The 20896-nt window shown below is 42.9% G+C and overlaps 1 protein-coding gene across 5 annotated transcripts in view; it reads left to right on the forward strand.

Annotated features, from left to right (window-relative positions):
• Positions 1–20896, forward strand: part of cux2b (cut-like homeobox 2b) — a 99193-nt gene that overhangs the window by 63923 nt on the left and 14374 nt on the right. For 4 of the 5 annotated variants that reach the window (XM_085424843.1, XM_085424846.1, XM_085424844.1 and 1 more), the window contains 7 exons: positions 4551–4629; positions 14237–14428; positions 14579–14738; positions 15997–16076; positions 16417–16483; positions 19007–19055; positions 19778–19882. In XM_085424843.1, the coding sequence (XP_085280969.1) occupies positions 4551–4629; positions 14237–14428; positions 14579–14738; positions 15997–16076; positions 16417–16483; positions 19007–19055; positions 19778–19882 (732 nt within the window). The remainder of the gene's footprint in view (positions 1–4550; positions 4630–14236; positions 14429–14578; positions 14739–15996; positions 16077–16416; positions 16484–19006; positions 19056–19777; positions 19883–20896) is intronic. The other variant, XM_085424845.1, reaches the window with a different exon arrangement.

The following is a 20896-nucleotide window of genomic DNA, read 5'->3' on the forward strand; positions in this document are numbered from 1 at the left end:
AGCCATATCCTTAATCATGAAATGGGTGAAAACAAAGAAAGAAATGTGAGCCAAACCCAGGGCAAGAGCCATATCACACAGCCAAAAGAGGAGAAGTGATTTGGTAGTTATAGACCTACCTTGAGCTGCACCTGTTCTTACAGGTCCTGATTTTTGGCAAGCTGTTGTCATCCTGAGACCAACAACACGCCCGGAATAACTGCCTCAGACCAAAAAAAAAGAAAAGAAGAAGGATTAAGAAAAACAAGCTATCCGGTACTTAAGAGCAGTGTGAAGGTTTTTTTCTCCACACTGCTGCTACAGCTTCACTAATATCATGATATTATAAAAGCACAAGTTTGGACAGTGTGTGTGTGTGTGTGTGTTAACATAATGCCAAGGAGGAAAACATCAGTTTAAATAAGCAACTGTGGCTGCCATTCAAAATCTTGGAAGGGTTATAAGGCCATTTCCAGACAGGTTGCAGTCCTGGGCACCTGCAATGAGAGATGATTCACAAGTGCTAAACCTTCAAGGCAGATGCCAATCTTTACAGGAGTGAATGTTCCAGCAAATTTGCCCCAAGATTAAACCGTGCAGTGCTGAGAGAAACTAAATAAACCCCGAACATTACATCTCACACTTACATCTCAGGCCTCGGTTAGCGTTTTAAAATTCATAACATTAAAATTAAAAAGAGGATGAACAATTATGGCTTTGTGCCTAGTAGTCGTAGCAGCTACTTTTGGCTGTTCCCTTAATCACAATTGGTGACCACAGCTGTAGCTCCCTGCATATCTGGCAGATTTTTATGCCAGCTTCACTTCCTGATGTGTCCCCCAAGAGATTTGTCTGCTCCCAGGATTGAATCGGGGTATTTAACTTGTTAGGCAAATGCGTAAATCATACACTACGGAACCACTTGCCAGGAGAAAGTCTCTTCTCACTAAAACAACATGGCATCATATCTTAGGTTTGTAAAGTTGCATTTGAACAAACCATGACACTTCTGGAAAAATGTCCTTCAGACAAACGTGACAGACAAAGTGGAGATGTTCGGCTTTAATGCACAGTTCTAGGTTTGGTGAAAAGAACATGCAGAATATTAGCACAAAGGGCTCATACCAACTGCCAACCACAGTGGTGATGTGGTGATAATTTGGGCTTGTTTGGCAGCAAAGAAACTGGGCACCTTGCAGTCACTGAGTCCACCATGAACTTGTCTGTATACCAACGTATTCTTGGGTCAAATGTAAGCCATCTGTCTGACAGATAGAGCTTGGCTGAAAGTAGGTTATGCAACAGGACAACAGCAGCAAAATAAAAGAATCAAGATGATCTCCACAGCATTTTAGCGTTGGTAAAATTAAACAGAAAAGGGTTCCTTCAAGCTCCAAAAAGTTGATTGTGTTCATCTGGATGTGGCGTTTTCAGTGGAGGAAACGTTTCGTCACTCATCCAAGTCTCAGCTGATTGCAGGTTTCCCCAATCTTATAAACAGTACATTTGCATAATGATTGAAACTAGCACCACTGATGAACAATGGGCTGTGAGGTCAGCTTTTTGATTAATATGCAAATTGTCATGACCATCGATCAACAACCATTTCTTCAAGTTATTTCTGCTAAAGGTGATTCTACAAGCTACTAAATAATGGTTCTGTAGTTTTTCCACAATCTGCTTCTGCATGTTGGCTTACTTTTTATTATATAAACAATGATGTGGTGTAATGTCAAATGAGCTGTTGTTCAAGTGAGTTTGCATATAAATAATTGTAAGATTTGGTTTATGTCCTGGTGTGAAAAACCATAGTATTAAGAGGGTTTTACTGTAAATTTAAGTTGAAAAGAATGTGATTCATATGGATATTTAAAGTGTATGAGCAAAATATATTTTTTTATTTAACGAAGCAGGATTTTTAGTTACATATTACGTTGGTGACATAACTGGCAGTTTAATATCTAAGCTAAAACTTGGGTAACAATGAAATTGCACGTTAGTAAGTGACAAAGCAAAGTTAAATCAGCAGCATAAACACAGATATTTGACTGAAACATAATTTTGAGTCAAATAAAATTTATCTCTACATTTAAAGGATGCTAGAAAAAGTTTGGGTTAGCTAACAAAGCAGAAACTTAGCTGTATTATTCATGTTTATACTTCTAACCTTTCTCAAATGTCCTAATGCATTCCTAAACATAGCAAGTTATCCATAATACTGGTGTGTTTGTCGCTATCCAGGAGTTCAGGATAGTCTTGGACAGGTTTTTCTGGTAATATTTGCCTAGCTCACCTGTGTTTTCATGGTATAACAATGCAAATGCAAGAAGCAATTCCACATTTTAGTGTCATCAAAGATTAGTCAACGTAATAATACTGTAGTAGCAGACTGTGAACTAAAGCTGGCACTGGATCTTTGTGATGTCATCATAAACACTGATCGGCTGAGGTACTTGTGATCCCAGGGGTATCATACAAATGCTGGTCCCTGTGCACCAGCTCCATATGCTCATATCAGTTAGACTTGTGGCTCGAAAAGCCCACGTGCTTGACTGGAGGTGGATTATCGTGGTCCTGAGGATGACTCTGTGATTATGCACAACACCTCAAAGTGCTTTGAGGAAAGGTAGATTTGTGTGGGGGTGTCTTTACGCAGAGCGGACACTAACTTGAGAAGGCATCAGACGGGCGTGTGATTGATGTCTTTGCTAGCGTCTGTAGGCAGGTTAATGGTGTGATTGTGAAGGTAATCTTCGTGTTCTCTCATTAAAGGATGATGGAGGGCCAGCAGACCCTGGAAGATGGAGCCTTGGCTGGTGCCTTCACAAGGAGCTCGGGCTTTTTACATATGCAGTTGGGAGTCTCATTTGATGTATATGCTTTGAGGAAGGCACGCCAGCCAGCAGACTGTCAGTGAAAAGTTGATGACTAGCTGTGGGATCAGCCACCCTGCTGTAGTGGCCATGTAGATGAGGTGTAAGCTCAGGTTGGTGATAGTTTGTCTTGGTGTCACAGAGTGGTGTTGTTGGTTTGCTCATTGTCACGCTGAAGAGAGGAGAAGGAGACTTTTTAGTTACTGCCTCAAAAACAAGCTCTGGGTCACCAAACTGCTCCTCCTCGGGAAGCAAGCATAAAAACAGTGTCTCATCATTGGGAATAAAGCCCGCCTCAGCTGAAGCAGCTCAGTTGTTGATGTACTCATAAGCAAAAGATAAAGCCGGAACGTTATTTATGGTGCCATTGAGCTTAACGAATTTTCACTGTTTGTGCACCAACATGCCAACATTAATGTCATGTTCCAAAGGGACAGGGGAGACGGGTGACTGGGGGAGGATGGGGGCAAATGGAGGGTGGTGGGAGGGTTAAATATGGGTAGAGCTGAGTGAAACAGAACAGCATAGTGTAGCAGGCAGCTGACTGAGAGCGGCAGACTATTGCATCTGTATTGATTGGGCTCCAGCCTTTTCCATTTTCCATGAACTCCTCGGAGCTGCTCCAAGTGGGAGTGATGGGGGGATTTGCCTGATCTTTATGATATTTCTTTAAACATGATGCTGTCGTTATGCCTCCCTGGGGAAGACACCAGCCATTTCCAGTAAATCAAAGGCTCTGCGTCCCTCGCTGTTTTCCACACACCTTATTTATAACCCCACTAAACCGCCCCCAACACATTGCCACCATTCTCATAAGTGTTTTCTGCCTTTGCAAAATGAATGTTTTTTCTTTTCTTTTTTTTCCTTCGAGTGCAGCCGTACTGATGAGGAGGGGCTTAGCCATACTGCACACTTGACCCACTGTTGTGGAGTCCATTGAGCCAATTCAAGTCTGTAATCAACAGTGACAGAAATGACACGGACAATAGATGACAATAATTTGAATTCTATCTGCTTTTGGAGTGGGGGGCCATTTGAACAAGCCTGATCTGATTTACTGTTGCATGAGGACATGGAGAGGCAGATTCTGACTTACGAAAACAGGCCTGAGGTCTTAGCGGGAGCTGGGAGCAGAGTAACCCACATACCCACTAGTGCAGGTGCCCTCTCCATGGGGCCAGGTGGTAGCTAATTCACTTTCTTTGTCCCTCCTAATGAATCGTTAATTGGTTTGCATCACCCGCAGCGCCAAGGATAGCAGGTGCTGAGTGCTGCTGGTGATGGAGGCCACTGGCAAGTCTCCTCGCACACACCAGCACCTACATTTAACAGGCCAAATGTCACCTCGCAACATGTAGCATCTTGGCAGTGACACAGCAAGGACATGGTCATAGTTTATACCTTGTTTCTCTAGTTGTCACAGATTATGTACAGTAGAAGCCACGCAGCATTTTTCCGGTATGCACATATAAAAGACAAGCAGAAATGTTTGATTTATCGGCAGGATGCTGTGAGGCTGACCTTTGCTCTCGCTACCATTCATTTATTGCGAGCAATAGGAGAGTTTGCATGCTTTCTGCTCTGTGTAAAAGCGTCAATTTAATGCCTGCAGTGCAAATATTCTGTGCATTGTGAGTTAGTCGTGTGCCAGGATCCTATCAGTCCGTGTTTTCCTTAATGGCATCTTCTCCCCTGCAGGTGGTTGCTCTGAACAAGCGCAGTAAGGAGGCAGAGTCTGCGTTCCTGGGAATCTACAAACAGCTTATCGAGGCCCCAGGTGAGTCTCCCACTAAGACCTGAGATGTGCATCTTCACAAACAACAGCAGTGGCAGCAGCATAAACACCGGCGTTACTCCTAGAATTATGTCTCTCCCTTCCAAGATCCCTCCCCAGAGATCAATTCCCTATCACTGGACCAGGCCTCTAAGTGTACACGCAGAGACATATCATGCATATGTGAAGAAAAAAAGTAATTTTCTTACCATAGATAGATATGGTGGAACAGTATATGATACAAGATGCATAAAACCCTATAGCCTGTGGCTCTTATCTGTTTTTCAAAGTCTACGCTCTCAGAGCAGTTTCCAAAACTCTGCGTGAGGCCACTTCAAAACCCAGCACTGGTCCTTGAGTGTAGCCTGGCTGAGGAGCGAACACATCCTTGAGGAGCTTTGCTGTTGATTGTGGAGGGCCAATTAAAATCCCAACTGAAGTCTGGCTCTGTGCGGAACGCGGGTCTGATGAGGCCAATGGGGGGAAAAAGGGGGGAAAGACAGTAAGTAAGAGCAGAGGAAAGACATATTGCGTGTTTATTTAGTTGTTATTTCAATGCCACGCAGGGCACATGTACTGTATTGCTCTTTGTTGCAGGAGACGGCAGCAAAACGCAGCCCAATCTCAGTCTAGATCAGAGAAACACTTGTGGCAGGAGTAGAGAATGCTGTTTACAGATTCAATGAATACAAGATAAAAGTCTGCGTCAGAGAAATAGTGACGGCGGCAACTGACTTTTAAAGGTCTCCATTTTTCCTTGAAGTCCCCTGCTTGATATTGCACCACCACACACATGCACACACCCACACACATACACTCTCACACACTTTGAATGGAGTTATTTCCTTGATAAAGATAGTTTTCTTTGAAGATGTATTCAGTTTGATTTTCTGACCTATACCTTTTATATCGAGGCCTTAATTCAAGCCTAGGAGGGTCTTGTGAGATATATATTGTCAAAAAACTCTCTCAAGTAGCAAATAGAGTCAACTAAGAGTTATGTTATGTTCAAGAACAAAGACTGATAAATTAAAAACAAAAAAAAAAACAAAAATCAAAGGCTGCTGTCATCCAACACCTGCTGTTAAGAAAAAGCATTTGTTTGCAGGGTAACGACTATCTTTTTTCTATCCGTGTTTCTTTATATCGAGTGTATTTATTCACCCCGCCTGTGGTCATTATATCGAGTAAGCAGGAGTAGACATTCCTGTATCAGGTTACATCAGGTGACGTAGCGCAGCCAGCCTCCTACCTCCATTTGACCTTACATTTACAAAGGGAGTCTGTTTCACTGTAGCACTGCGACTCATACAGAGTGAAGCGAGTTGTTTTCACTCTCAGCACTCCGCAAAGGTCAGGGAGTTAGCTATGGTACTGAACACCATGAGGCAGTCATTGCTTGTAACTCCACGGGAGCATGACTTAATACGGTTATAACTACTCAATGAAAACTGTAATAACAGCGTAATGATAACCTTACGTTTAGTGCAACATTGATTTTTTTGCTCAGCTGAGCAGCGGTGACAAAATTACAGAATGAAGCTGACAGAAAAACTAAACTTAAAAGTAATTTGTAAGAAGAATTTTCAGAATTTGGATTACATGCTATATGTACTACTAGTATTACTACATTACTCTCAAATAAAGGTGTAGCCTCCTCAGTATTCATTAAAGGTCCTGCTTTTTTACAATCTCAAAAGCATCACTCTCTACACGGCTGTCTGCACTTTTTTACCACAGTGACAGTCACCGTGCTACCCACTGCACTCATGGTGTCACAGCTTTGTGTTTTTTAACTTGTAGGTAAATTGTGACTAGCAATCAAGGTACTAATTGGGGCAAAATGAGAAGAGCACTCGTGAAAAATAATACTATTTAAAAAATAAACAATTGTGAAGTATCTGTCAAATATCAATTCAGGAAAGCTCTGTATGCTCATCTGTTTGTCTGTTATTCACCACAATAACCTTGCCATGGTTGATGCCATTTGGATGACCCGTTTTCATATTTAGATGTATTGCCTTTTGTTATTGCCTGGTCTGTGAGTAGCGCCATACATGCACACAGAGCCATGTTTTTATTTGGCTGTCTTTGTGAGGACAGCCTCTTACCTCTAAGTTTAACAGTTGAACAAAGTGACAAGACTGTACCCGAACCAAATTTGAACTTTCCCTTTAAAATTAAGCTCTTAAAGTTGTCTGGATGCTCCAGCTCGCTGTCTTCCCATTCTGCACAGCTACATTTTTAACAGGCACAGTCACATAACTGTTCTCAGTAACATCTGACACATTTATAGGGCATCTGTAAATTGTAACTGTGACCAAAGGAAGTTAGGTTACACTGAATAAACAGGCTTTTTAAAGGAGAATTAAATAACTTATTTTTTTGCTCCACTTGCCACTCATAAAATATTACATTATCCTGTAATGATGTGGCCAGGGTCTCCATGTCTGTCTGCTAGAATGTCTCACTCTGCAGTTGCCTACTCACTGTCACATGGTGTGGTTTGATCACAGCAGCCAAATCAGTCAGAGCACTGAGTGCTTATGTTTTTGGGCCTTGCAATATCTGCCATCTGTGAGAAGGGCCTACAGTATCCTGTGCGTGTTTGTCACTGTACATCTTGCTGCTTGTGTCCAAGGTCACCCCTCCACCCCACACACCCCTCCCCGCCCACCTCTCGCTAGAATGGATGACTCCAGGTACACCGGAGGACAGTCATTTGGCTGTGGCCCCACTTCATTTCTCTCTGCCCCTCAAACACAACAGTGAGCTTTCCCACCATTCCCCCAACAAACGCTACAGCTCATGTATTTTTAATCTTTTGACAGATGCAATTATTCTTTACACGCCGTGCTCGTTAATCTTAATGCAGTTATTACTATTCATTGCAGGACGTTTTTCCCCTCCTATTATTTTATTTGAAAGTGCCTCTCCTTCAGTGTGTGTGTGTGCACGCTCAGTGTGCGCCGGCACCAAGCCTGTGGTCCAATCAGAGCGGGCCGACAGCGGAGTTAATGAATGCAAGAGGAGAACAAGGAAAGAAGGGGGGAGGGGCCCACGGTGCAGAGGCTCAATAAGTGACCTGTTGTATATGGATATTATTAACATGTGGTCACATATCAGTTATTCACTTTGCCACGCACGCTATCGGCTCCAAAAAGCTGTATCCATTACAGTTGCGAGATTCCAGCGTGATAATGCTGCGGTTTGTTAACGCTCCTGTTCAGATTGCAACAGTAAACTCAGAGCAGAAATAACTTTTTGATGCGAGTGATTGAAGTGATTTTTTTCATCTCCTTTCATGAGGCCCCTAAGCCGAGATGTCAATCCGCTGGAGTGTTTCATTAGCGTTCTATATTTTGATTTGCCTGTGACATCTCCCCATGCTGTGCAGTGTAACTCCTACCCAGTCTGGGGCTTGAAAGAGGCCTGTTAACAGTGTTTCCCTAACAATGTTTATATCACCTCCACATGGTTTTGATCAGCGCACATAAACACCTCCTGATCACTGAATGCTGAAAAACAGTGGCAGCTTCTGCCCGAATTCATCGGTTTCCCAGAGATGCTCCCGACTTCGTCTCTGTCTTCTTCCTCGCCTTCTCTCCTGGAGTGTGCGAGTGCGCGTGCGTGCCTGTTCGAGTGGCGTTTGAACGTGTGCGTTTGTTGCCACCTCTGTGAGAGCAAGGAGGCCCTGTCGCCAGGGGCGTAGCCCTGAGACTGACGCTCCAGGTGTTTGCTCTTCCTTTCCTCCTCGTAGTTCACACACTCATCCCTCAGGATCCACCCCGCTCCCCCTCTCCTTTAGAACACATCGCCTTTTATCTGAGCGGGGAGCTCACTGAGACTTTCTGAAGATTCTGATCTGAATACACCCCTCTAAGTGTGTATGTGTGTCTGTGTTGGGGCCTACGGCGTGTCTGATGTGTGTGTCTATTTATGTGGAAATGTTATGGCAACAGCGCTTGCTAGTGGTGACCGCGAGCACTGCAGACGAGAGCCCAGGCACAAGCAGCTTTTTTGCCACATTAAGGCGCGCGTCGTCTTGTGTTAAGAGATGCTTGTAAGTGCCTCACATATTCGCATCAGATTTTTCCCTCGGCTATGAGATTATCTGAATGCAGCACGCTGACCTTAGTAATTCAGAGTCGTTCAGATGCATAAAGAATAGTTGTCCTTCTTCAACCTCCCATATACAAATGCGAGCACCAGCAAGAGAGGCCTGCAAGGCACGGCGAGCTGGCTTTATTGTAATTGTGCAGCTGAGTACCTACAGTCAGGAGGAGAGTGAAGGAGAAGTGCCTTGTTCATTTGTGGCAGTCCTGTTGGAAAATAAGGGCATATAAAAGCTGATGGAAAAATGAAAGCTCTCTGGGCGGGACGAGATTATGCACAAGTGATTAATAAGAGCAGTAATAAACAAAGGCCCAGGAGATGTTTGAGGTGCTTAATAATGCATTATGTTCATAAAAGAGCCGGGGCCTCTCCAACTGATCCCTGTGGAGTAAGAGACCCCAGAGGGACCAGGAGAGTGTGCTCTTAAAAGACAGCAGCATGTGTGTGTTTGTGTGCATGTGTGTAGGAATGCATGTGTGTGCGTGCGTGTCTAACCAAAGTATTCAAAAAAAATTTTAAACAATAGGCCGGTATATTTGATGAGGTTATATCATTGTGATTTGTCTTACAAGTCTAATAAAACAAGACTGGGAGGTAGGTGGTTTTATCATTGTCACATTTCCAGTGAAGTTTGGTTTGGATGTTATTGGCACATCTTTTTTTTCACTGCAGCATCTCGTGTTAATTTTAAATGCTGTCTAGCTCTACTCTTTGTTCCAAAGCCCCGGTCTTTGTTCTGAGCTTTAAAATGTCTCGGTATTGATGTCATTCCTTCTTCGTCCTTCAGTCTGTCAAACAAAGACGCAGAACGGCAATGAAAAAGAACAGGTTAAAAAGTTTCTCTTTCAGCTTTGTTTTGTTCGTGCACACAAAAGCCTCCGCTTCCCACAATCATATTTTTTCATTCCACCTTCTATCTTTTTTCATTATTTTTTTATTTATTTATTTTTTATTTTAGCGTTTTCTCACTCCTGCCACATCAAGGTAAAGCGAGACTTGGGTTTGCAATCTGAATATCAAATGCTCGTTGGTTTAAAATACGCCACAAAAGGAACAAAGTTATGTTTCTGAATTTGCTGCAAGTGGTTTGTGTTTCTTCTAATCAAAACTAATCCTTGACTGGTTGCGGGAAAGAGGCACCGTTTTATTCGATACATCTTATGTCACGATGCATTGTGTGCGAAGGTGAGAGCGAAGCTTTAGTGTTCTGTCAACCTAGTTTTAATCCTTGACAACAATATTACAGCAGTCTTGCTGTTTGTTGCAGCAGCGTCAGAGCATGTTTATGGACCTTGAAGTCCACTCAGAGGGAAAAAAAAAACAAGACTGTTTTGAATGAAAAGAAAAAACCTTGGAGCACAGCCTTGTAAATTAATTTGTTCGTGTTGTATGATGGGAACACAGCTGGCCTCATTAACATGCGCACAACAAATAATTATAGCTTCTTTTTTTTTCTCTCTCTCTTCAGCCAGCCAATGCTTGGCTAATGGGCTTGCTGGGTTAATTATGTCAGAGCGTAATTACACAGGGCCCAGGGAGACATAATGGTGCACCCTACTGCGCCCACACCGCCTAATGATGGTGTATCGCTGACAGGGCCAAGACGGACCGCCCCGACACACCTGCTTGTCTTGGCGCACGCCACGCTCGTCCACCCCCACCCACCTAGACGCGCAGCCTGAACCTGTGCACCCTCCACCTCCCCCCCGGTGTCACACGCCATCCGCCGAGCCAGGCTCTGACTGCTGGACCGAAGGCTCACCCAGACACAGAGTAGCTGCTTTGAGATGTGTAACCACACAGAAACAGCAGCACAGTGACCACAAGCAAGGAGCTACAGGGTGGTAACCTCATTATCGCTCAGCTAAAGTGATGAAACTCAATATCAACATAGCGAGTGAGGTGGCGTGAAAACTTTAAAAAGTCACGCTAACCTTTTGTTGAGGATCAGTTGGGGTTACATTAATCAAATGGGTATTGTTTATGTAGTTTGGCCTTCTCTTATGTTGGTATTAATTACATTGTAATTTCTAATTAAGGATGCACACACAGCAAGATGAGCGAGACAGCCAGAATGAAAATCTGCAGCATGCCCATGCATCTTCTCTACTTCCAGTTTTCTCACATACAGTTAACGATTAGTGGCAACTTCTCATGGATGCGGACGATTAAGAAAGAAACCATGTACAACATCATCAATAATGTGGCGACATCAGTGTGAAACAGTATTTTATGCTAACCTGTTGTTTTTTTCATACTTATATCTAAGTTTTGCAGAGCACCTGACCTGTTCAGGGTTTAGAATATGGCCTTTACCACAGACTGTATATAAAAGATGGATGTATTCACTGTGAACTTCCCAACACGTTCTCAATCCCAAAGCGTAATATGTTGCGCTAGGTGACAAATCGTCAACATATTACGCTTGCGGACACCCATCACGTCCCTAAATGACGAGATCGGAAAAATTAGAAAACACGAGAACCGTAGGGATAAGGTTATGGTTAGGGTTAGGGCTGGAATACATGGCTGGAGCGTGTATTACCACGTGTATACCATTATCATTCTACTGGATTTCACCCATAACTCGGCGCATAGCATAACAACAGGGAAGGTCACCTTTCGCCTTCCTCAGGAACACCGCGGGATGTGACAAATTGTCGGGATGTTACGCCTCGGGAGTGAGAATGGGCTGGAACTTCCCCCTTATGTTTTATTGTTTTTCCGAGTCAGAAGTTACCACATGTGGATGAGATGGAGGCGTTCAGCAAGTCGCATTCATAGCCTTTATGGGTGGATGCCAAATTTTTGTTTGGCATATAAAAAATTCTGTCATTTCACACACCAAAATTGGCTAATCGTGCAGTTAAGCTCATAGCCAGTCAGTGATATTTAAAACTAAAATTTAAAATTGCACTTGAAAATGCTCCAAAAGGCATCAACAGCACAGACGATGAGAGACCAAGTCCAGGGACTTCAGGTCATGCCAGACAGATGTCTAGCAGCTGCCATCTGTCACTCAAAAATGGCCTTTTAGCCATAAATAATATTTTTAGAAGTTTAAATAATGAATGCATAAATAATTCACCCTGGTGCATCTGTCATCTACTTGGAGACTAACACAATATTATGTATATTTCACTTGTAAAGTTGGGTATTTTAACATGGTAGTTGATGTGGAGTGACTTACTTTTGGGGCAAACCTGAAGTTGTCATTTGAGGAACTGCAGTTTTTGATACCTGGAAGTTTCTGCTGTTCTTACTGTTTTGACAGTTTGCATATAATGAAATTTACAAAACTCTTTTTAAAAATGTCTTGATGTTAACTAAAAAAGGGGTTGACTGGATCAAGAAACACAAGAAGTCAGACAGGCCGACATATTATTACCAGCCTCCCTTATTTAGAAGAGGAATAAAATCTCACTCTGTTCAGTGGCTGCGATTTCAGTGGTTGCACACATGGACCTATATTAACCAGAGAAAACGATGCATTAAATGTCCTGTGATTTATTAGCTGAAACGACCCGCCGTTGCCCAGTCACTTACCACGACCTGAGAGCGCACATCCAATCATCCATAATTAAGATAAGGGATGAATTAAATGGAAGCATTTATTTGGGCAGACTCTGGTGTGACTCGCACAAAGTACATAATGCCTCATCAGCTGCATTATATTTCTTGATTGGCGGGATTGTGAACTTTAAGGTTAGTGTTGAATTCCTCTCCAATTCCAGTTTTTTAATGGTGGATTTAGGACCAGAGCTGCTCTAAGAAGAACCTCCATCAATTAGTAGCTCTATTTTCCAAAGTTAGCCGCAGTCTTACTGGACTCTCCTTGAGTAACTGTAGATCCGAGCCCCTTCGAGAATATCCTCTCTGCTCTACTTTGATGGGGGTTAATTTTGTATACAGACTTAAGTTATATCCCTTCACTTTAAATTTGACTTTACTTTACTCCCCTGCCACTGATTGATAATCCTGGCTTGTCCATGCGTGAAAGATCCCTTACTATAATCTCTGTCCTTTGATCATTAAAAGTTGAAAGGATATATGGGAAAGAGGCTGATAAAGTGATTTCTGTGACAGTGGGTCGATGGAATAGCAGTGCTTTAAGTCATCCTGTTTGTCTTAGAAGAGCTGTGCTCTTAATAGTGATGTCCCTCGTGACTGATGCAATATCTCTACAGTTGGTGTAACAATGAATGCAGACAATGTTTGACTGTAAACGGTCCTGGGAAAAATAGCTCAATCAATTAAATGGCCCAAAATGTTTGTCTGATGAAAATGCAGATATGGCGAGCTGCAATGTTCGAGCAGGATTTCAACAAATTGCACGTTGCAGAAGTTTTCGGCTCTTTGATGAGCGTTTATTATTTCGTGGCCTGCTGGTTCAGAGTTTGCATTCTCTCGGTGGCATCTGGCAAAGTTTAAACGTCTGTGGCTCCAACTTCTTATGAAAAGTCACTTCAGTCAGTGCCCATACTGAAGAAGGGATCCAATTGGGTTCCACACAGAAGTCTAAGATGAGTGGATGAAAGCTGTGGGAGAAAAGTTTGTGCAGCAAAGCAGCGATTTTCCTCCTCTTTTAGAGTTTTGAAGGGCTGCGGTGTGTCTGTGCATCTGCATGTGTGTGTGTGTGTGTGTGGGTGAGTGTGAGTGTGAATGTGTGCGCGTGGCTCTTGCCCCCCCCCCCCCCCCCCCCCCACTTGTCAAGGAGCTCCCCTGAGCTTCCTTCTCTGTGCTTTGGCACTAGAAGTCACCTCCTTTGGTGTTCGGCAGGCAGGTACACAACAGGAGCAGCTCTCTCTCTCTGAGCTGTTGAACTTTTCGGGAGGGGAAAAAAGGGAAGGGGAAGATTAAAAACAGCCCTGTGATGTGGAGTGCCGAGCTGCCTCCTGAGAATTCCTGGCATAATAATTTAAATGATCAAATGATACAGAGGAGACTTGTTAGCTGAGAAACAGCCTCCTAGTTGGCCCCATGGGCCTGGTGCTGCCGCGCATGCATTGCAAAACAGCTCCTCTGTTGTGCTAAAGAATCCCGCTTTTTTTTTAACCTCCTTTTCAGGAGCAGAGTTTTTCTACACTTTGCCTAGGTGTATACATGGGACTTAAGTCTCTGTCACATATTCATTGTAATCTCTCTCTTTTTTTTTTGTCGTCTTTGCCATTCATCAGCATGTGAGAGGACTCATTAGATTAGATTTTTGAACATGTGAAGGGTCGGAACAGCACTTGTGTCATTAGGTCCAGGCTGTGAAATTTTCAAAGGCGGCTGAGTGGGGAAAGTCTGAGAGTCACTCTTTGGAAACAAGTCTCAGCGGAATAGCCTGCTTCTGTTGAAAGTGCGAAGCAGAAAACTCTGTAATGTGCTTCACAGACAGTGCACACAGTTAAACAGCTATTTTGCCTTTTTTGAAAAGTAGAAGTGTATGGGTATCATGTGAATCTCAGTTGTTCTTCCTGCACAGATTTGTTTGCGCGTGTTTCCACAGATCCCGCTCCTGTGCTGGAGGCCTCACATTCCCTGGAGGAAAGACTGCAGCAGCTTCAGAGTTCAGCCCCAGACAGCGAGGCCCTGGTACGAGAGATCAGTGGGCACTGGAAGAAACACCTGGAGTGCCTTGAAAAGACAGGTCAGCCTCAAATCATCTACATTAAGCGGCTGCTGCAGTACGTGTCTGCAGGTATACGAAGCTTCATTAAAATACACCTGGTGTTGAAATATATCTGAGTATCGGAGGAAGTGTGTACAAGCAACATCGTTAAATAAATAAACTGTCGTGTTTTATTTCTGAGCCCTCACTTTACCAACTCATGGCTCTTCATTTACACAGAGCCCGCAGAGGACGATCAGGCAATCTCAGACACAGCAGTGAATAAAGAGGCCCCAGAATCCAGCCCTCCAGCCTCCCTGATGACCCCAAACAGCACCCCGGCTCCTGGGGCCCCAGACTCCCCACAGCAGAACCACCGGGATCGTGCTAATGATGGCGGGTGAGAGCTAGTTTTTAATTTATAAAAAATAATAAATTGTCGTTATAACCTGTGCACACGATGGTTTGTAATTCTTAAAGAAATATGTAATTGAAGATTATATTATATTTTCCAGCTCATGCTGACTTTAAACTGACTTTATTATTCTCATGTAGAGGTTTGTTATTTTGGGAATCTGCTTGAATACTTCCATCTTACACAGCTGCACCTTTTCTCACCCTGTCTGAAATACACCTTTTTAGCTCCCATCCCTTTTTCACAGGTAGCTCCACATATTTGATTTGTCAGACTTTTACCCCAAAGTATTTCTAGTACTTCCAGAAATGAACCAGTCTATTCTTTTTGCTGTTTTTGAGGCAAGACTGTTGACTGCTAACAAATCCATTTTGGCTTCTGTGCCTTCTAACATTGTCTCTGGGTGATAATTTTAAACATGAATGTAGACAATATCACTACACAGTCATTTCTGTGACTTATGTGAAGCCATTTGCGGTTTAAAAAATGACTCTAATGGCCGTGTTTTCACCACATAATGCTGCAGAAACATAAAAATATGTTCATACACCTTACATACAAATAATGTAAATTTGGCTGTATAAAAATATAGTGTATGTGAGCCCAGCGAGTGGGAGAGAAGCAAACAGATGGTAAAATTACACAGGGATTTTTCTTTTATGGTGGGGATATTACCGTCAGAACTAAAAGTTATATACTGGGTCTTCAGTTCCTCAGATGTTGGGAATACATGAAAATGTTTGGGTCCACTCCTGCAGCACACAGCGGAACATTTTGTGTACCTTGCTAACATATTTTAAAATTAGCACAAGCAGCTCTAGCATGGCGGTAATGGGAGGCAGCTGACTGCATCTGAACTTTTTAAGGCAGCTGCTCGTTCTTTATCTGAAAGTTTGAAAAATTAGTTGCTCTAAGGGTATCATGTTAGCATGCTGCATAGTGAAATGGATAGTGAACAGAAGAAAAGCCTGGTAGTACACTAGCAGTGTTTCCAGATTGGGATGGACTACCCTGTATACTGGAAAACTTTTTATAGTGGGCAAAAACAAACAACGCAGTAAAACGGGCAAAAGAATGTGGCCAGGCTTTATCTACATGCATCAAATGTGGCCCAAAACACGTCAGCATTTCAGTAATTTAAAGCATTTTCCCTTTGCTCTACTTGGTTTTGATTAACATTAAAAGTGCGCATTAACGTATGGCCATGATGTAGGCAGGAACTGACAAGAGTTTCTTTTCTCAGGGAGGAGGAGGAGAGCGCTGATGTTAGCATGGCTGACAGACTATCAGAGGCCGAGAAGAAGATCAAAGTTCTGCATTCATGTAAGTGGTTTAAACACTGGCATGTGCTGTAGCTGTTAGATTTAATATCAACCCATTAAAGAACCATTGCTTGTCTAATTGCAGTATGGTGCCCCCTGCTGCAACACTGCTCCCCGATTGGTGCTCGTGTTTACATAAATAAAAATGAGAAGTTGATATATCTTGTCAGTGTAAGTTGTCAGCTGTTAACTTATAACAAGCTGTGTTTTGAATCTGGAATGGATATTGATCCATCCTGAAATTGGACCTGTACAATGTAGCTTTAAGGTAAAAGTTCATGTGTCTTTTTTTTCTTCTTTTAACATGAATTTCTGACTCCCCCCTGTGTGTTTCTCATTAGCTTTGAACACTGCACAGACAGAGCTGCTGGAGCTGCGGTGTAAATACAACCAGGAGATGACGAACAAGTAAGAGTCTGCCTCTCATCTCACGTTTTCTGTTTACTTTGGCACACATTTCCAAATTTCAGAGGTTTTTCCCCGCTCCCTCCCACAGTCGTGACGGCTGCACGCCAGCATCACCGTAGCATTTCGAGTGCTCAAGCCGCTCTTATTTTACCTACATAAACTCACGTCCAGTGTAGAGCTGAGGAATGCCATTGTAAAAGCAGAGAGTGAGAGTGACTCAGCCACTAATGCAGGTCGATGAGAGAGGTCTGTGTTTGCTTTCACTGGCAGCTGGGCCTTGACAGCCCTCAAGAAGAATTGCTTCATTTAAAGATTGCTTCAGAAAACACTCTACCTTGTCCTGGTCTTTGAGCGCAATGTATCCACCACACGGCTGAAATGAATCTGAGCTTGTATGAAGGATGTCGATAGACATTCAAAGTAAACACTCCTTTGTTTGGGTTGTGCTCTAGAGCACAGTCAGCCGCTGCTAATGGATTTTCTCCCAGGCTTAATCCTTGGCGCAATTGAACTGATGTCTCCAGACCCGCTGCCATCCATTTTGTCGGATTGGACACATTTTCAGTTTGGCCTTACCTTTTTGCAAAGAGCTGCGATGTGAAAGAGCATCTCTGTCATGTAGTTTGTCATACTGTGTGTGCGTGTTGCCCCGGTCGCATTCCTCAAGGCCGACAGTAGCAGCAGCGACTCCGCAGCTCAAGCTGCAGCTATCCCGCCCTGACCCCAAGCGTCTGAGCGCCGGGCCAGGCCTCTATTAGTCTCACTGACTGTTTCCTCGGTGCTGATAAGAAAAACTATTTGTCTGCCTCGGCTTGAGTAGCTGAACAGGTAATCAATACAAAACATTTTCCGTAGTGCACAAGTTCATTAAACGTAGAACTGACACCTGTTAGTGTTTTCTGTCAGGAGGACGCCATCTATACAGGCCTTATTGGGCATGCCCATGACCCTTTAAAACTGGGGCTGCACCAACTGCAAGAACGGGATTGGTCGGAGGCATCATCTGACAGATAGCTGCACTACAGCCACGTTCACGCATGCATTGCATTCCTGAACTTTGCTCATACATACCTGACAGAAGTGCATGTGAGAATGTAGATGTCCAATCAGACATTTGCATTCATACCTGCACCAGCTTGATTCTCTTGCAAAGCCACATCGTGTTGATGAGTGAATAGAGCAGCTTATCTCCTGGTGCATTTATTAGTAGTGCATGGATGCCATGTGTCCTGCCTCCTGCACGCTCAAGCCACAAGTCTAGCTCCTCTAAACTTTGCAGAAGTGTGCACCACATAGGAGAGAGAGAGCAGCTGTTCTCTCAAAATTGTCAAGTTCATTTGTCTTAATGTCTTATGCACAAGTATTGAAAGATTGTATTTGTGCGTTCTTGTGATCCCATTGGATTAATAATTTTTCAGGTAATCACAGCTTTTGATGTGAGACAATGGAGCAGATAGGCGCAAACATGAAAGATAATGAGGGTTTGGCTGAATATAGTTAGTTTAATAAGGATTTTAAAAGTCTGATGTGTTCTTTGAACAGTTTTATTTCCTTTGGTTAAAAAGGACTGCTGTGTCCCGAAACTTGAGAAACCTATGTGCATATTTAAATCAATCACAGCGTTCTCGTTAATTCATCCTTATCTACCTTTTGAAAATCTGATCCCATGTGTGCAAAATGAAACTGTTGAACTTCAAACACACCTCATGAATGATCCTGCTGAGCTTCTGTTTAAATTAGACTTCTCTGATTGTTAGATGTATGGAGGCTGGAAGTTCAGCCTCAAGAGTTCTGAGGGGAAAAAAACACGATTCGTGTATGCATCCGCTCGCTCGGCCGCTGACGTTGTGCCATCAGAACTGTTCTTGGGGTATCTAGGATTATTAATGACCTGGGTTTACATAGACACCGGTTACACCTGGTGGATTAAAAAAAATCCATTATATTGAGAATATTTCCATGATTTTGAGGGAATAAACAGTTCGGGAGTTAATTTTTTGTTATTGTGGACTTTGCTTTGAAAATATGTCTCTCAAATTATAATTGATAGTTTTTTTTAATGCTTGGTAACATATTAGCTGTAGGGGGTGGGAATTTAAACTCACTTTTTCCAAAATCCCAGCTGAGTTTCTAATTTGAGGTACTGAATTGCCAGAATACAGACAGTGATAAAACTCAATTGCCAGTTCATTAGGGACTTTTAGCCTCTAGTGTGTTGAACAGTTTTTTTTCCCCAAATATTCTGTGCATAATGATTTATGTGTAGTAAATGTTAGAACGTCGTTTTGAGTATAAAGTATATGTGTGAAACAAAACTCTGCAAAACTCTATTATGCATTTCCTGTTGTTGGTCAGTATTTGGTTATAGGGCCATAGCTTTCCTGAAATATGACTGTCACGCTACAGCTTTTTTTTCGTGTGCAGCAGAATGTGTAATAGCAGTTGGTTTTGTTGTTTTGTTTATTTGAAACTGAAAATATGTCGCCAGTAAACCTTCTCTGTCTGGATGTGCATGTGCTGCAGGGCGGAGGAGGTCGACGGCATCATGGCGAGTCTTGAGAAAGCAAACCAGGTGAGTTCGGTCTTCCTGTGCACTCCTCTGATTGAGATGCTCCTTCATTAAGGTAATCACTCCTGTAATCAAGCCTCGGCTTTAATTAGGCACCCTCCGCCCTGTGCCCCCCCCAACCCTCTCCTCTTCCGCCCCCCTTCTGCCTCCCGTGCCCTGAGAGTGTGATTAGTGAATGTAAACCCGAAGCCCGGTCGGTGGGCGTGCTACGGCAGCACGGCTCCACTCAGCAGAGAACAGGAGACTGCCGAGCGCGATTGATGCCGGAGTGCCGAACGCCGGGGTTCTTAGTTATCTCATTGCCTTGATTGCTTCCTGTCCTGGTGATACTTCTTTTCTTCTGCTTCCCTCTTCTCTGCTCTGATTTTCTCCCTCGCTCTCGTTCTCTCCCTCTCTCTGCTGCTCCTCTCTGCCAACCGCTCCCAGATAAATGTTCTCAAAATGAATCATTAATTAGCAGGCCGGGTGTGACAGAGCAGGTAAACAGTTTGGGGAATAAAGTGGGCTGACTAAACACCCCTCGCAGCAGAATAAACCAGTGGCTGCACTCACCTCCTTGGGCCCCTGCTCAGGTTTTTGCTAAATTTTCTGAGCGAGGGCGCCTTTTTTTTTTTTTTTTTTTTGATTTACTATGTTAGTGTGCTCTTGCTGTGATCAACTCATTAGCCAATTGATGTGGCCGGTGTATGAAAACTGTAACGCTGTGATGCCGTGTCTGTGCGCAGAGAGCGGAAATGGCTCAGAGGGAAGTGGAAAGGCTAAAGGAACAGCTATCCAGTGGCCACAGCGTCACCGCAGGGAGCTGCCATCCAGCAAAGGGCACTAGCAGGGTAAGAACTGTTACATGTTGGGTGTAAAATACTTTATTTTTCTTCTTATTATTTTTTTCTTTTGTTTTTGTTTTTTTAATGGCCACAAATAATTTATTAGTCAACTGCAGGTATCATTTTGAGATATTTTACTTTATTTTCATTCATTTTCAATCCAGTCCTTGTACCTGACCATAGTATTGAATAGTATTGTATAAAAACATTATGTAGGAGTAGATAGTGGATAATAGGTATTGATTTGTAAATAAATGGACATGAATAACTTCAGTTTCTAATATAATATTAGGCTCTAACTGTTAAGCTCGTTCTCTTTCTTTTCACGTGACTTTGTTTAAAGATGGAACAGATTTTTGGGTCAACTTGAAAGAAAGGCACACGTGGAAACGAGAGAGCAGAGGTCAAATGTGATATAGATGTGATTAGATTTCATTCAAATATTTTCAAGCTATCGTGTTTATATATCATAAAATACACAGCTCAGCAAAAAATCCATTTTAAGTTTTATCTTTAGACACGTTGTTACTAGCAGCCACACTCACATGTTCTCATTTCTTAAGTTGAATCCATTAAAACAAGGTGATTTACAAATTTTACAGCTATTAGTCGAAAGCCTGGCATATCTGAGCATGCTGGGCAGTGTGTCCTTAGCAAATAGAGGAAATGGGTGCAGAATAAAAGTACTAGTTGGTCTAAAAAACCTACAACAAAAAATCTACAACAGATGAATGGTGTCTGAAAGTGATGTCCTTCAGAAATAGGAACAAATCCAGCAAAGTCTGACACAAGACCTCAGAGATACACTTGGCCTTTTAGCCGATTGTTCACTGAAGCGTCAACAGAAACGGTCTCAGTGGAAGGATGGCTGTCAAGAAGCCTGTTTGAGGAACGCAAACCAGGAGAAAAGGCTGAGGTTAGCTAAATTACACTAGAACTGGACTACTGAACTGAAACTCATGGAGTGATGAATGATCCCAAACACACTACCAGCATACCTGGATTTAAAAAAACAAACAA

The sequence above is a fragment of the Rhamphochromis longiceps genome, linkage group LG12, assembly GCF_057381845.1.
Source record: "Rhamphochromis longiceps isolate RC_006_pf linkage group LG12, R_longiceps_female_GT1.1, whole genome shotgun sequence".
NCBI lineage: Eukaryota > Metazoa > Chordata > Actinopteri > Cichliformes > Cichlidae > Rhamphochromis > Rhamphochromis longiceps.